Below are 16,354 nucleotides of genomic sequence, written 5' to 3'. Positions count from 1 at the left end.
GTGGCATATAGGCCTGTTTTCATATGCACGCCAAACTCTAGTTGCTGTAATGGTACTCTTTACATCAGTAGTCAGACTAAAGTAGCCAAAAATATTCATGCTTTGGAAAAAGATCTTGGCGACAAGGAGGCAGAATACCTAATGGTATTACAAATACCGTGAAGCTGATGGTCTTAGTCACAATAAGCTTTACCAGACCCGGTGACAAGACAGCTTTATTCTGCAGTAGAGAACCACATCCCATAACTAAGGCAGAGCCTCAACATAATTGTACATCAGACAAAAGGCATCATAAAAATAAGCCTAATATCCTGCCCACACATAATTACACTTCTCTGACTTTGCTGCATACTATAGTTCAAAAAGTGTGAGACTGTAAATACGTATACGAGTATGTTTTCAAATTACTCTTTCTCTGGCTTGCTCATTGTACTGTACAGACAGCTCAGTGTACAGACAGTAAGCTGTGGCACCCCGAGCCAGTGGCATTTCTTCTGTGCGTGATTTGTGTACTATCTGCTATTCTTGTCCTTAGTGAATAATAATTACAAAAATATCTGGTGATTCTCTAGACAGAAAGCAAATCTGGTGTTAGTAATTGATAAAATTACTATTTAGTGCTGTATTTAGCATTGGTGCAGCCTCACCCTGAGTATTGTGTACAGTTCCGGGCCCCACAATTTAAGAAGGATGTGAAGAGCCTTGAATGCATCCAGAGGAGGGCAACAAAGCTGGTGACAGGGCTGGAAGGCATCTCCTATAAGGAGCGGCTAAGGACTTTGGGCTTATCTGGTTTGGAGAAAAGGAGGCTGAGGGGCGACCTCATTGCTCTCTACCGCTTCCTGAGGAGGGGAAGTGGAGAAGGAGGTGCTGATCTCTTCTCCCTGGTATCCAGTGATAGGACGCATGGGAATGGTTCAAAGCTGTGCCAGGAGAGGTTCATACTGGACATTAGGAAGCACTTCTTTACCAAGAGGGCGGTCAAACACTGTTACAGGCTTCCTAGAGAGGTGGTCGATGCCCCAAGCCTGTCAGTGTTTAAGAGGCATTTGGACAATGCCCTTAATAACATGCTGTAACTTTTGGTCAGCCCTGAAGTGGTCAGGCAGTTGGACTAGATGATCGTTGTAGGTCCCTTCCAACTGAAATAGTCTATTCTGTTCTGTTCTATTCTGTTCTGTTCTATTCCGTTCTATTCCATTTCGTTCTAAAAAATGCTAACCATGATAGCTCCAAGAGGGAAATGCGTAGGTTACTGTGTGTGCGCTCTGCACGGGGACGCTACTGCTGGGAGACAAATGGAACGGGGACAGGAAGGGCACATCTTTGCCGGAGATAACTTAGATAACAGACCTGTCTTTGGGATTAATACATAGAACATTGAAATCAATACAAATCTTTCAGTCTGCTTTAAGAAGGTTGGTGTCTGGGCCCCGCTTTTCAGTGACAAATTTTGAAATGTACACCTTTTAAAGCATATGAAAACCAAAAGATATTAAGATTTATGTAATTTAATTGGTGTTTTGTTGGTGATTCCTGATGAACTCCATAGATTCTGTCTCCAATGATGATGACTTCTGCAGACCTATAGCTGAAACTGTTGATCACTGTCAAGATAAGAAGGATCTTTTTCTATAGTAGTTTCCCTTCCTGGAAATCAAGCCTTTGAGGCTTCGGAGGGAAGAAGGGAAGTGCTACGTTCAATTATTCCTCTTGCTATTTTTTGCTAATGGGTACAGTTCTAAGAAGAATGTTGCATATTACAGAAGTGCTTGATAAGACTTTAAGATTTGCTAATTGGGTTGACGTATATGTTCAAAACCAGATTGTGTTGTCTGTCAGTGGTTATGATTTTTTATGTATGTTGTTCTGATTCATTCTGAGGATGGCAGCAACTAATACACTGTTGTTACAGTTCAGGAGAAAAGCATAAAGTCTGGGTCTTTGTTGCTTTTCTTAGTAGTTTTTCTATGCATTTCCTAATATGTGAGAAAATGCATATGTAACAATAGTTATAGTGCAAAAAAACCAAACCCCAACCCCCAAAACCAGACCCTAAAGCCCCACAATTCAAGGAGTGGTTATGTACAGTTATTTTAGGACCTGTGTTCATAGCCAGCTGTGTGGATGACTGGACCTTAATTACTCAGCATAGTTACTGGTAGGCCTGAAGCATGAGACACTGCTGCTCCGGAGAGAAGGTTCCCCACACAACACGGCAGGCAGACAGCAGCCTCCTTTGCAGATGAAGGGGGACATGCTGGTACCTCCAGCTGTGTTGGTGGGGCGCTTCCTTCCCCATTCTTGTCTACTTTGTCATGTAAGATCTGTTAGTCTCTGAGCTGATCTTGTGGTGACTTTTTAATCAGCCTTTAAAGTGCATTTTTTTTCCGTTGAGTTCCAACACCAGGTGCATCTTCTTGTGGAAGTTGTGTTTTGAAATAGTATCTTTTTCTTTTTGGTTGCGGTTTGGTTAATGTATTTTAGGCCCTCATCATGCAGCTTTAATATGTCAATTTGGTGCCGTGGAAACTAATAAAGTATGTAAGATTGTAAGTCCTGTGCCAAAAAGCCAAAAAGAATAAGCTGCCAAAGGACACCCAGAGACTTCGACTGCATGTTGCAGGCCACGGGCGCAGCGCAGCGTGAGCCTCACAGCCACCTCCCGCACCAGCAGAGCCGGGGGTGCTGCTCATGCTGATCGCCGCCGCGGCTGGGCCGGCGGGGAGGCCGGCAGGGGGTAAGGACGGCGGGGCGAGGCAGCGGCTGGGGCTCGCACCCCCGGCCCTCCCCGGCCTCCCCCTGCCGAGGCCGCTGCCCCTCGGTGGCGAAGGGTCGGCGGGGGCCGGGCGCGCCGTGCGGGTCCGCCGGGGGCCGCCACAGCCGGCGCCTCCGGCCTGCGCCGGCGGGGCCCGCGGGCTCGGCACCGCTCCCCAGGGGCTGCCGGGCGGGCGGCGAGCCTTCCCGCGGGGCCGCGCCGGGAGCCGCTACCCCCCCCTTCCCGCCCCGGTTATGAAACCGCGGGGGAGGGGCCGGCTGCCGCCCGCCGTCCTCGGCCGCGCCTGGGGAGCGTAGGCCGCCGGAGCGCAGGTGAGAGCGGGGCGGCCCTTCCCTCCCAGGCCGCGGGGGAGCCGGGCCGGGGCCGAGGCCGAGGCCGGGACCGGGGGCCCGGCGGGCCGCGGCGCTGAGGGGCGGCCCCGCGGGGCCGGGTGAGGCCCGGAGGCGCGGGGTGGGCGCTATTTGGGGAAGCTTGCGCCGTGCCTGCCGAGCTATATTTAACACGGGCAGATATCCGTGACAGCCATTCACGGATTATAAATAAGTTTAGCGCTAGCACGGGCTCAGCCTGTGCGGAGGATCTCCTGGGGGGAACCTGCTTCTGCAAACGGCATGTGATGCGTCGCCCGCCAGCTACGAGGGAGGCTGTGGGACGCCCGCGCCTTTCCTCGGGGGCTGGGTGGCGTTTTGGTCGTCGTAACGCGAGACACGAGTCGCTGCGTCCCACCAGTGGTCAGAAGAGCCGTTCAAGTGTGGTTGCCAGCCAGCGTAGGAGCCCAATCCCAGTACCAGGTGGTGGTTGTGAGGAAAAGTGGCTGTTAAATAGGAAGTATCTTCTGAGCATATTTGGTGGGAGACCAGTCGGCCCTGGCCATCATCATAAAAGCTCTGACCTTTTTCTTAGCTGAATCTAAAGAGCTCAGTGTGAGCTACTAGAGAAACAGTTAGGGTATTATGTGGTTTCACAGATGTACTTTATGCAGATCTGTGGGTTTTAAGCTTGAAAGTTCGGTAGAAGCACATCTGTCAAAACATATTCTAATGCTTTAGGATACGTTCATTTTCATACGTGAACAAAGAAGAGTTTATTGAACCTGTTCCCCTCTCCAGCAGAGCACAACAAAAAGCTAGTGTCATGCTGATGAAAGAGGGGACAGGTATAATCACTACTTTCAGACCACTGGGATATATTTCATTCCAGTTTTCCTCTCTGTCTTCTAGTTAAAAGTGTATGACAGTCTTACCTTCCATGATTTGTTTGCTTTTAGTGGTCAGACAGAATGGCTCCAGTGAACCAGCCAAAGGACAAGAAGCATGAGAGGGCACATGAGCATTGGCCAGAAGAGGCAAAATTGGCTGGGAAGAGGAAACCGGACTACGAGGAACTAGGGAATGAGCCACAAGCAAAGAAGTTGTTTGTGAGAAAAACATCCAAACCCCCAGAGAAAATCGGTAACATTTCCTCAGATCCTTACTGTTTCTCCCAACCAGATTTACCCTAAATGACAGGCATCGACTAGTTGAAGAGGGAGAATGACAAGAAGCGTGTTCAGACATGAGTGTTCAGATGGGGTTATATATTGAAGTGATACACATACATGTATTGGGGTAGTACATCCTCCAATTATGTGTCTAGTCAGTGTGTGTGTGCACATGCATGTGTGTTTCATTTTTGAGACTCCGTACCCCTTGGTAGAAGCCTGCTTACTGAAGATGCTGTCACAGCTCATTTGAGGGTGGTTAAGTTTTGTGGAATTCCTGAATTACCAGATATCTGCTTTATTGTAGGACAGACCAGTCTTGGTAATATGTTGTTTTTTCTCCCATGCAATTCGTAATGCAGTTTCATAGTTGTTGGTATCCTACACCATGCAGTCCAAACTGTCATTCCCACCCAATTCTTTGCATATTCTAACTTTTGCTACAGTAAGCAGGAATACTTTCTACGTCTATGTTCAGATTAGACTGGACAGAATTTCCACTAATCACTTCTCGTGCATTTTTTTCCTTCAGTATGTTAACTTAAAAAAAATCTCTTACAGAAAAGATCTTTGATATAATGAGGAGAGGTGATTAAGTTCTAAGATACTGGAAAGGTTAATGCTTTGCATTATCCAGAAAGTTGTGTAGGCTTCAGCTACAGTAAGGACTATTTTCATAGAATCATAGAATCATTTAAGTTGGAAAAGACCCTTAAGATCATCGAGTCCAACTGTTAACCTAGCACTGCCAAGTCCACCACTACACCATGTCCCTAAGCACCACATCTACACGTCTTTCAAATACCTCCAGGGATGGTGACTCAACCACTTCCCTGGGCAGCCTGTTCCAATGCTTGACCACCCTTTTGGTGAAGACATTTTTCCGAATATCCAATCTAAACCTCCCCTGGCGCAACTTGAGGCCATTTCCTCTCGTCCTATCACTTGCTACCTGGGAGAAGAGACCAACCCCCACCTCGCTACAACCTCCTTTCAGGTAGTTGTAGAGAGTGATAAGGTCTCCCCTCAGCCTCCTTTTCTCACATAAAACCTTTAATTCCATTGTTTGTTTAGGAGATCCCTAGAGTTACCGCCTTGTGTGGAAATATTACACACTTTCTGTACAATTTCAGCTTTAAGGATCCAGAAATTACTGTTTTTCAACCATTAGAGCTACAGGAGTTCTATGATTTTGTACATTTCCATTGTCTGGTGTATAACTCCAAACTTGAAGCAGTTGGCAGCATGAACAGCAGACATGGAGGCAAAATACTCTATTTGAAAGGAGTTCTGTGTATAATTATAGATAGTTAAAGCATCTTCTGTAGTTAATTTAGCGACACGATTTTCATTGTAACTTCATGGCCTGATTTTCAGATTTGGTGAGCATCTGCAGTTCCTGTAAGATTCAGAGGGAATTGGATTTAGCTGGTACTTTACTTTGGAAAAATAAAGCCAATCATATTTTTCCCTTAACCCTTTTCTAAAAAGATGAAGACCTTTGTATTTGAGATTTTCCATTCTGTGTTCCAGTTTTGATTTTTATATGTTTTGGAAAAAATTATTTTTTCTCCTGAGCCATATAGGACAGGTGCAGTTTCTTGCAACTGAAACACCTTTTTAAAGGGTTTCTTCCAGCAGATTCTAAAAAGGCCTAAAGTTTGTTTCTTAATAAATTAGCCTTCGTAATAAAACAGATTTTTGAAAAAATACCTCCATTTCCATGACCTCTGAAGAAGGAACTGTGGATGCTAATTCTTCTGTGAAAAAAAGGAATTAGAATATAAATACTTTTTAACCTATTTCAACAGGTGTGACAAGTGTTGGCACTATGTTGGCATGCGAACAAAGACGTTTAGTTTCACAGCCGTGCACTTCTTGGCTCCAGCGTTGCATTAAAGAAAGATTTGTTTAGGTTCTAATCATATAGAATGATCCCCATGTTTTCGGTCTTCTGATTTTTTATAATTATCCTTAAATGAAAATAGCATTTTTGTTTCTTAAGAAATGCTTCTTTCCCATTTGACGTTTCGATCCCCTGGAGTGTTACAGACCATTGCCGTGGGGATGATTAGATCACAGACATGGGACTGAACAGATCTGGTTTTTGTGTAAAGGTCCCTGAAGATAAAAACTTGGAACATGAACAAAATGTAGAAGCGTGCTGTACTCTCAGCAAAAATCACTCCAAACAGAAAGGTTTTCAGGCGATGAGGCGTCAGCAAGTCTATTATCAAAACCAAAACTCGCAGTGCTGTAGGCAGACTGTATGGGCTACAGCACAAGCAGATCGAAAATTCTGATTCACAAGCAGGCATTTCAGGAACTGTGTGGGAACTCATGTTGCTATGCTTGGGGAATTTTCAGGTGTTAACGTTTCTGCTGGTCACACGTCTGACCTTCCCTTGCTGTACCCAGGGGCTTACCGCCTCCTATGGTGTATTTCCAAGTTGTTGGGGCTTTGGATAGCTTCATTGTACTTTGGGTACGAACCATTCAAGTTGCATACTGTCCAAGAGATGCACCACCTGTGGTTTTGCTTTAGTCCTCTCCTGTAGTCTTTTTGATAAATCTTCGGCAAGGAGAAGGAAGGTTTAACAAGAGGAAGCATACACAAAGCTCTGGCAGGCTATGGGAAGCACTGGACTCCATAATTGCAGAGGCTGCTGCACCTAAATGATTCTGTAAAATCATTTAGAGACTTTTCTCTTGTGGCTGAAGCTTTTCATGGATTTAGCAGCAAATGCAGACATCTTCCTGTGTTTTTTATTGAATGAGCGTGACAGGTGTTGGGTCTCAGTAACTTCTACTCTTTTCCTCTCTGGCAGGTTGGAGTGGAGGTGGGTCCGTGGTGAGAAATAATAGAGTCCTTTTCCATCAGCTGGAGCGGCAGTGCAGCATTGTTCATTATGTCTACCAGAATATGCTGGGAGGCTCCATTCGGGCGCAGCTCAGGCAGGTGAGGAGCTTCTCCTTTATGACCTGTTGGGTATCTCAGCTGCCTACATAAAAACATCATGAACACACGCAGGGGAACTTTAAAGGAGCTTAAAGTTCCTCATATACACAGTTTGTGGCTCAAAGTCTGGTGCACCCTTATGTTTCTTAATCCTGTAAAATGCAAGAGCTGTGATGGCTTTCCCTTCCATGGCCTGGCTGTCACTCTACATTTTATCCCTCTGTTAATTCTGTGCTTCCTTGAATCATATTTAAACTTACCCACTCTACCATTTGAGTTATTGCACAGTGCTACTTTTGCACACTAATCTGTTTTGTCATACTATTTTTGTATCCACTCTACTTTGCTAATCAGGCCAGGTTTAGTGTTGATTTTTACTCTTCACAGATATATTCCCTCCAGTCCATAATGTTTTACTGTTTTCAGAGCCATAGTCCTCCTTTCATTTGAAAATTAACTTTTTCTGTAACATCCATAGGTGGGAAGCACCTGGGCCAGCTTTATCTTCCATATGATTTATCTATTTAAGTATCCAAATGACAAAGAAATCGCCAAACTCATCCAAGCAGTACCTATTCCTCAGCTGAATAACAATACAATCATGTCACCGTTTCTCATTCACTGTTTTGAGTGTTCTGTTTACTCTTACGCTGTATAGTTAAGCTGCAGGCAATTTGGATGGAGGAGCATAATACTGCATCTCTGGATGATGTGTGATGTGTAACATTTTGGGATGCTCAGTGAAGACATAGATAATCATAAGTGCCTTTTACTGGTGTGGAGGCATGTTCTCCTTCCTCGTTAACGTTAATTATCCCGCCTTTTTAGCTCAGCCCATGAGGCTTAACTCCCTGTACATCATTTAAAGCATGGCATCTCTCATTTCTCTGTTGCTTTCTGAGTGCTGTGGCTGATGTGGATTTGTATGGTCACAGGCTGTTTCCCTTGGGGACAGCATGTTCTCTTCATTCTACAGAGAGGCTTAGAATTTTGTGTGAATGTACTAACACTGATGGCAATTAGAAATTGTTAGCACTCCTCATTCAGAGAATCTCGTGGATCCCTACAAAAGTTGTAATTCTCTATCTTTTTAACAGTGTCTGCAGCTGCCCTTTCTGCGTTCTCTCGCCTCATACCGCCTCTTTCGAACAGCAAGTCCCTTTGACAGGAGAGTGACATGCCTGGAATGGCATCCAACACACCCCAGTACTGTAGCTGTTGGTTCCAAAGGTGGAGACATCATCCTTTGGGACTATGAAGTACTTACTAAAACCTGCTTCATAAAAGGGGTAAGCCTCTGGATGTGTGGAATGGGTGGGAGGGAAAATTGGAGTACTACCAAATACTGCAGATTAAAGCTGAGTTCTGTTGGGAGAAGCACATAAGGGTCGCAGGTTGCAGAGTAGCCAGCTATGGGGCAGGACTGAGATGCAACAGCATGTCTGTTCCTAAGTCCCAGACTGTTCTAGCGCTGGGGAGAACTGAGGCGTGTTGATTAAGTTAATAATGAAGCAGTACTTGGTGTGTGCTCAGTGGAAAAATGATTCAGCAACTGGCAAAACAGTTATCTTAAAGGGATGCCAGAAACAAGTAGACGGAGAGGATTCTGGTTTAGGTCTTGATCTTTCTCTGCTCGCCTTTTATTCTGTGTCAGATGAGGAACATCTTTGAGTGGGGAGAACCAAGTCCCTTTATCTGAAGTGAGAAATTAAGGTAGAATGAATGATTTATATAGCTGGCATGCCCCCTCGTTGCTGTATTCAGCCATTCCCATTCCAACAGGGGCTCAAAGACTCTGTAACTTTTGTCCTCTTTCTAAATTAACATAGGTATACACTGGGAGGAGGTCTATCCTCCAGAAATTCCAGGATCATCTTTCTCTTTTTGTAAATAGTGTGGTACCAGCCAGCTAGGGAATACATTGCCTGGGGACTGAAGGAGTTGCAGTTTTGTCCTCTAGGAGGGCAGCTGTCTAGACAGCCATCATGTGGGAAGACATGGTTGTCTTTGCCTCCTTGAAGGGCTGTGGTGTGTTTCACTGGTGCTGTTAAGGACATAGCAGTGGATGCAGACTTACAGAACACACTTTTCTCCTTCCCCATCACTCAGTGGATTTTTCTTTTGTTCATCCCCTTCCTTGTAGATGGGAGCTGGAGGGGCCATCACAGGAATGAAGTTTAACCCTTTTAACCCTAGTCAGCTGTACACTTCGTCAGTTGCCGGCACTACCACTCTGCAGGATTTTAATGGCAATACTGTCCGGGTCTTCACCAGCACCGAGGACTGGGAGTAAGAAATACAGCAATGCTTTGGGCCTCTGTGTCCTGCTGGCAGGCGCGCTAGAGAGGGAGAGAGAGAGAGAGATGTTTGTCTCTAATATGTGGGAGCTGGGCTTCCTCTTCTCCACATACATGTCCTTTATCCTCTAAATTTCAGGGATCCTCTCTCTTCCAGGGAGGCTCACTCTCCCTTTTAATTTTTCCCTGAAATGGGGTGGTGGGTAGGAGAGAGCTTTTCTTCACGAAGGGGAGGGACTCTCTGATGTTGCTTACTTCCTGTTGTACATGGGAGAGCGTGGGGGTGCCAGTGGATTTCCTCAGCTGTCTGTTCTTAAACCTCCCATAGCTCTGTGCCCTGGGGAACTTCTAACCTCTTCACTTGTTAGCAGTGCTGCTTGTTGTCAGATGGTTTTTACAGGACAATTTATAGTCCCAGTGCTCCTTCACAAATGCCACTGACTTCAAGTGGTGTGTGTCATAAGGATCACCTCAATTCATCCAACCTAACTTTTGGTGCTTATCTAAAATACCAAAATTAAGAGTCTGGGCTCCTTCAATAATGAGTGGAAAGAGGACAGGAATTGCTAGAGGCTCTGTCTGCCTGTGCTTAGAAACACCCTCTCAGACTATTGCTTTTTCTGGGGACTCATGAGGAGGCCTGAGCTCTTCAATTAGTTACTTCAGTTCAGTGCTTAAAGGTAAGTGAGGGAATTTGGGTTAGCCTCCTCTTGACTTTTCCCCACCTGATTCTTTCTGGGTGGCAACTTTCATGGTTGGTTTCCAACCAGCTGAAACCTTGTAATAGGGCAGAAGGTGAACCCAAGTAGTGCTGGGATGGCTGGCCAGGTAAGCAAGGAGGGATAGACTGGGAAACGAGGATCTCGTATCCCAGTGGGATGCCTGTCACAGCAATGATGCCTGGATTTGAAAGGGCATGCCATCCTCCTTCTACTGCTGTAAGGACAGGCAAGCTCTATGGGCAGGCCTTTTTTTATCTTCATTGGCTTCTTGAAATCTAGTATTTACGGTGCGACTTTATTAAGTAGTTGCTCTGTGAGCAGCAGATGGAGTGTGCTTGAGTATCAAAGAGTTTGTGGACTCCCAGCTAGCATCCTTCTTTTCTGTCTTTGTGTAGGGTTTCCATATTTCCTCAGTAGACAGACTGGGGGAAACCAACATAACATAACAAAAATATAACACAGAACATAAGGTTCCTGTGGCATGGGGTTGGCAGTAGAACTTCTCTTTGCACCACTCTCATCCTGCCTGCTTGTACCTTGAGAAAGACCAGATACAGCACTGGAAGCAGCCTGTAGGGAACTAGTGAATGAAGTGTCTGTAAGAAAAGCTTGATGCAGGGCTGTCATGAGATTTTATGCGGTTTCTGCATGGAATGGTGCTGGTTTTGCTTGTGATCTCCTAAGCCTGGTCTGAGCCAGGTGGTTCACTGCAGATGAGTCCAACCCCCATAGCAGAAGAAGCAATGCTGCTAATGAGGCTTGCAGCCCAAAGTGGTGGGATTGAATTTATGGCTCTGCAGCCCAAAGTGGCGGGATTGAATTTATAGGCTCAGAATGTATGTGCTCAGATTGGAAACAGATTGGAAAAAAAGAGTTCTTATGTACGTGCCCTGTCAGAAAGCAGTGCATTGTACCTAGGGAAACGGGCAGTGTGTTCCAGGAGATGAGCATGGTATGAAGATTTTTGTCTTCCACTCTAACCTTGATGCCTCTTGGCTTTGTGTGTATTCCAGAAAGGGCCAGGAGATTCTCTCGGAGACATCAAGTTCAGTCCTTATGAGGCAGTGAAGCTATATGTGGCATCAGGGGATGGCACCCTAAGTCTGCAGGACCTTGAGGGCAGAGCGGTGCAGGTGATCTCCCGTGCCCCGGACTGTGGCCATGAGTACCATAATGTTTGGTGAGAAGGGAGCAGCACAAGGTTGATTCTCTGTTCCTTGGGATTAACACTGCACTGCTTCTTGTGCTAACACCTTCATCTTTGCCAGTGTTAGGAGACTCTTGGTATGAATTGGTCCTGTGAGGGAGCTTGGAGACAGGCTCCTGCTTGCGACCCTAGCACTGCAGAGTGGGTGACAAGCTAGGCAGCCACAGGGCACTTAAGCTTTTACAGTAGCTTAGCATGCTGCCTGCATCTTCTAGTGTTGCTTTCTGGTGATGCCATCTCCTGTGTTGCAGATACTGGCAGCTTTTCACTTCATAAAGTGTGAGGTGAGAAGAGCAGGATAACTTCCTCCTCTTCATTGTCATCAGTGTTCTTGTGTGTTTTGTCTGTAGCAGCTCAGGTAGCATAGGAAGCCACATAACATTCCTGTACAATCTGAGTTTCAGGTTATTGAGTTTACCCTGCTGCCCTTCTGGAGGCTTCAGGCTCACCATGCTAATTCCCATGACCTTGAATTCTAGAATAATTTATCTTTGCAAGTGAAGCTTTCCCAACAAGTTCCCAAAGGACCCCGGCTTTATTCTTGCTGCGCTTCCCCTCCCAGCAGAGCTGGGGTTAAGACGTATGTCTTTATCAGATAAGTCTCTATGCAGTTTTGTTTCCTGGAGCATGAAGTTGAGAGAGTTTGATGTGCAACTTTCCAGTCCAAAGCTTTTGTCTTTTCTTTACTGCTGCTTCAGTGTCTTGTAGAAAACATAATTTTAAAGTTGTTTCTGTACATTTGTCGATGTCTTAAGCATATTCTGATCTTTCCCAAGGTGTGTCTGTGTGCAGGCACCAAGTGGCTTTTCAGCCTCTATTATGTTCCACTGTCTCAATGTGTCACACTCCATCTAATGAGCACTTCACAAATGACTAGGTAGTTATTTCATATTCAGTCAACAACAGGAAGCATTGCTGATAAGCCGTCCCCCTTCCTAATACTCAGGCCCACACCATCAGGCAGGAGATTGCAGTTACAATCTGTTGCAGTCTCTCTTGTCAGGGATGAGATGTGAACCAGAGCTCTACTGCCTTCACTTGCCTGTGGGAGGCAGCACTGATTTTGTGTCTTTCCCTCTAGTTGCTGGTACTGCAGTGTTGATGTTTCTGCAAGCTGCCGTGCAGTCGTGACAGGTGATAATGTGGGCAACGTGGTCCTGCTCAGCACTTCTGGTGAAGAGGTTTGTATGGCTCCGTGCAGCGTCTCCTCTATGGGAATCTTCATGGCTCGTGTGCTTTCCTACACTCCAGGGACCCTGAAAAGAGGAGCAAATACCTTGCAGCTCAGGAGATGAGTCCACCCATTGTCTAGGTGGTGAGAAGTCCTCCGCTTCTGCCGTTCATTAGGCATTTTCACATTGTTGAGCATAATGGTAACAATTCCCAAACAGGGACTGTGTCGTGTGCTACCCCTTCCTTAAGAGTATTTGCTGCTGGTCAGAGTAATTATAGGGTAACCTGAAGATGTGAGCACCCTTTGCCAACGACCTTCACAATTCCAGAAGCTTAGTGCACTGATGGGAGTCATTTAGGAGATACTGCTTTCATGTATATACCCTTCCATGGCCTTGGAGTAGGTACACAACAGTAATTCAGTGAATGTTGGGGTAGAAATTCCACTATTGTCATTAGACACGAGAGGGCAGGCAGAGGCAGACTGCACCTTCGAGTCTGAAGTAGTACAGAAAAATATTAGAGAATAGTTGGAGTGGGCCCTGCTTTCAGGTGCTTGCTGTACTGTCACACCGGAATTACCGTTTCTTCTGCCGTAAGCGTAACATATATAAGAGTTTGCCACCCAATGAGCTGTGGCCGGAGGCAGCTGTGTAAATTAGTGGGGAGAGTCAGGAGTGCTCCAAATGATATGTGCTTGTTCAAGGTTAGTTGCTCCTTTCCTTTTTTATCCTGAAATAATGTGACAGTCTTTTCTGCACTTGGGAGATACCCATTGTTGTAGGGAGGATGGGCCAGCTTCACCCTTTTGATTAGGAATAATCTTCTGGCTTTGGATATAAATTTATTCATGGTCAGTTTATAACCATTTGTTCTTGTTAATTGCAATATTTCTCCTACCCTCATGTTTCTTTGCTGATGTATTTCTAGAAGCCAATTATATTTCCTCTCACCTTTTTTTCTAAGATAAACAAAGCAAGCTCTTTTGGTCTTCTCCCACAAAGCAGGGCTTTCCTTCTTATTATTATCTCGGCAGCGCATTTTCTGTACCTGTTCCAGTTTGGTTTAATCTTTCTGCAGGTGGAAGACTGGCCGTGCGTAAAGTATTCCAGATGTGATCTTGCTTTGTACAGTGGCACTAATACTTCCCTCCATGAACCAGGGACTGCGTTTTCCTTTCTCATAGCTATAATAAATTGGTGGATCATAGTTCTCCTAGAATTAAATAGTTAGTTCCCAAGGTCATTCTTCTTCTTTCTTGTTTCCAGTGGATGAAGTCTTGGTGTCTTTTAGAAGTTTTGTTACTGTGTAAATGTGTGACCTCTTTACTCTGCACTAGTAGATTATCATTCCATTTCTTTACTTCAGACTTTGATTATTTTTTCTGTGTGATTTTTCTGTTTCCTCTGCTACAGATTTGGAAGCTGAAATTGCACAGGAAGAAAGTGACTCATGTGGAGTTTAACTCCCGATGCGAGTGGTTGTTGGCCACAGCGTCTGTGGATCAGACAGTCAAAATCTGGGACCTCAGAAACATGAAAAACAAAATGAATTTTCTTCATCTGCTTCCTCATGACAAACCTGTCAATGCAGGTGAGTTGAGATAAGGATTTCATTGCGTGGACATCTGCAAAGAGTCCACTCAGCTCAGCTTTTATTGTTGTGGCAAAGTTAGCTTTTGCTCAGATTTGAAGTTGCACAGTAGCTAGTGTTAAAGCAAGGAAGGCATTGGGAACGTGTGGCCAGAGGCAGGGAGGTGGATAGGGCAGCTGCAGCACAGTCTTAGACTTGCCATACAAACTGTGGCACTGTGCCTTGAGAGGTGAGTGTGGAAGCATCAGCAGTGGCTGAGATTAGAAAACTGAATTTACTGGGGCAGTTCCTTTGACAAAAGCAGAGCATGGGACTCAAACCTCTGTTTCTTGGGTGCAGTTTTAGCAGGTCATGGAAGTCCAAACTGCAGGTGTCTGTCTCCAGCTTTTCCACTAACTTTCCATTTGAACGAGCAAATTCCTTTCTTTGCAGTGTCTCTTTCTGTGATTCTAAAATGAGAATAATGATTCTTCCTATGTAACGCAGCACTGTAGGTTTCAGCTTACTGGTTGTATGAGCTTTGGGTTTGTTTGAGACAGGTAAAGTCTTACCTGTTGGGACACACGGCCATATTCACATCCCTATTAAAGAAATAGCAATGGGTTTCTAATCAGAGAAATGTGACTTTTATGTTTCTTGTCAATCACAGCATTGTGATCTTTTGTTTGCCTTACTGTCCCCCTCTCCTAGCTTACTTCAGCCCAACAGACGGCGCCAAGCTCCTGAGTACAGACCAGCGCAGTGAAATCAGGGTTTACTCATCTTCAGACTGGACCAAACCACAGCATGTGATCCCACATCCACATCGGCAGTTTCAGCACCTCACACCTATTAAGGTGAGTTAAGCCAGTGCAGTCTGAGAGGAGTATCACGCTTAGTGCTAGGAGCCGGCTGTACATCAGAAATGCTCTGATTTCTCGTCAGGATACTACGTTGGTGGGTAGATGTTCACACTGCTGCAACTCTCAGCAGAGCACTGTTCTGAGGATACCCATGTTCCTCAGGCTGTGGGTGGGATGTACAAACCGTTGCTCACTGCTGGTTCTCTGGTGCTTGTCAGTATGAGCTCTGTCCCTTTCTTTTAACTCCCCATCACTCTGCTCTATAACTAGGCAACATGGCATCCTCGCTATGACCTCATTGTAGCAGGTCGCTACCCAGACCCTAAGTTCCCAGGGTACACGGTGAATGAGCTACGAACTGTTGATGTATTTGATGGAAACACCGGGCAGATGGTTTGTCAACTCCATGATCCAAATGCTTCTGGTATCATCTCGGTGAGTTGAGCACTGCAGCTAAAAGGACTGCTGCGTATTGAACTGCAGCCAAGAGATATGGGTTAGGGACTAGAACAATAGGAGTATCCTCTTTACTTGTGACAGACTCGCGCTCTCGTGGGGGTATGGCTGCCGACTAAAGCTGCTGACTCGAGTAGGGCTGGTCCATGGTCATCTGTGGGTTTTCTGTGACACGCTTTAGGGAACATTGGGTTTTCCAGATGGTTCGTTGCTGTTATATAAGCCGTGGTGCTCTTATGACTCCGTTATATGAACAGTGATGCTCTTACAGACTCTGATTGTGTTTCCATTTTCAGCTCAATAAATTTAACCCTATGGGAGACACGCTGGCTTCTGGCATGGGTAAGTAAAGAGAACCTGGGGCACTAAGCATGCGTGGGTTCCAGTCCCAGAAAAGGACAGACTTGTTTCTCCAGACTAAAGCAAGTTGTGAGTGAGGGTTTCCCAAATCCCAGTTGCTAGTAGTCCTCTATAATTTCCTACATCTGTAAAAGAGATCGAGGCCTTCTTTTCAGTATTCCACCTTTGCAGTTAGGAAACAGGTTGCTAGTCATCTCCTGTGGAATATTCCTGAGAGCGTGAAGTCGGGAGGAGCGAGAATCCTCCCAGCAGCAGGGAGCTGCTGCCATCTGCCGGCCATGCAACCGCCGCAGAAAACCATGGGGCGGGGGGAAAGCCTTCTCCCGCTGGGCTGTACCCTCTCCCTTTGCTTAATTTATCTCATTTCCTAGGCTGCAGAGCCAAGATTATTTAGTTTTTCGCAGGCTGTATGGGATTAAGGGAGGTACCTATAGATTTAGGTGCTAGACCTGTGACAGATGAGATTAGGAATTGCTTGCTGATGTT

The 16,354-nt window shown here is 45.6% G+C and overlaps 1 protein-coding gene across 6 annotated transcripts in view; it reads left to right on the top strand.

Annotated features, from left to right (window-relative positions):
* DDB2 (damage specific DNA binding protein 2) overlaps positions 1 to 16,354 on the top strand; it is a 29,787-nt gene that overhangs the window by 12,030 nt on the left and 1,403 nt on the right. For 2 of the 6 annotated variants that reach the window (XM_075502651.1, XM_075502645.1), the window contains exons 2-10: positions 4,047 to 4,230; positions 7,088 to 7,218; positions 8,316 to 8,507; positions 11,251 to 11,417; positions 12,526 to 12,625; positions 14,033 to 14,210; positions 14,901 to 15,046; positions 15,323 to 15,487; positions 15,805 to 15,850. In XM_075502651.1, the coding sequence (XP_075358766.1) occupies positions 4,059 to 4,230; positions 7,088 to 7,218; positions 8,316 to 8,507; positions 11,251 to 11,417; positions 12,526 to 12,625; positions 14,033 to 14,210; positions 14,901 to 15,046; positions 15,323 to 15,487; positions 15,805 to 15,850 (1,297 nt within the window). In that variant the 5' untranslated portion in view covers positions 4,047 to 4,058. Of the gene's footprint in view, positions 1 to 2,617; positions 2,741 to 2,889; positions 3,091 to 4,046; positions 4,231 to 7,087; positions 7,219 to 8,315; positions 8,508 to 9,361; positions 9,508 to 11,250; positions 11,418 to 12,525; positions 12,626 to 14,032; positions 14,211 to 14,900; positions 15,047 to 15,322; positions 15,488 to 15,804; positions 15,851 to 16,354 lie in introns of those variants that run through there. The other 4 variants (XM_075502649.1, XM_075502647.1, XM_075502646.1 and 1 more) reach the window with 4 other exon arrangements.

This window comes from Mycteria americana, chromosome 5, assembly GCF_035582795.1.
Source record: "Mycteria americana isolate JAX WOST 10 ecotype Jacksonville Zoo and Gardens chromosome 5, USCA_MyAme_1.0, whole genome shotgun sequence".
Classification (NCBI taxonomy): Eukaryota; Metazoa; Chordata; class Aves; order Ciconiiformes; family Ciconiidae; genus Mycteria; species Mycteria americana.
Note: the sequence above shows the minus strand (reverse complement) of the source record. Positions and strands in the feature narration are given on the sequence as shown.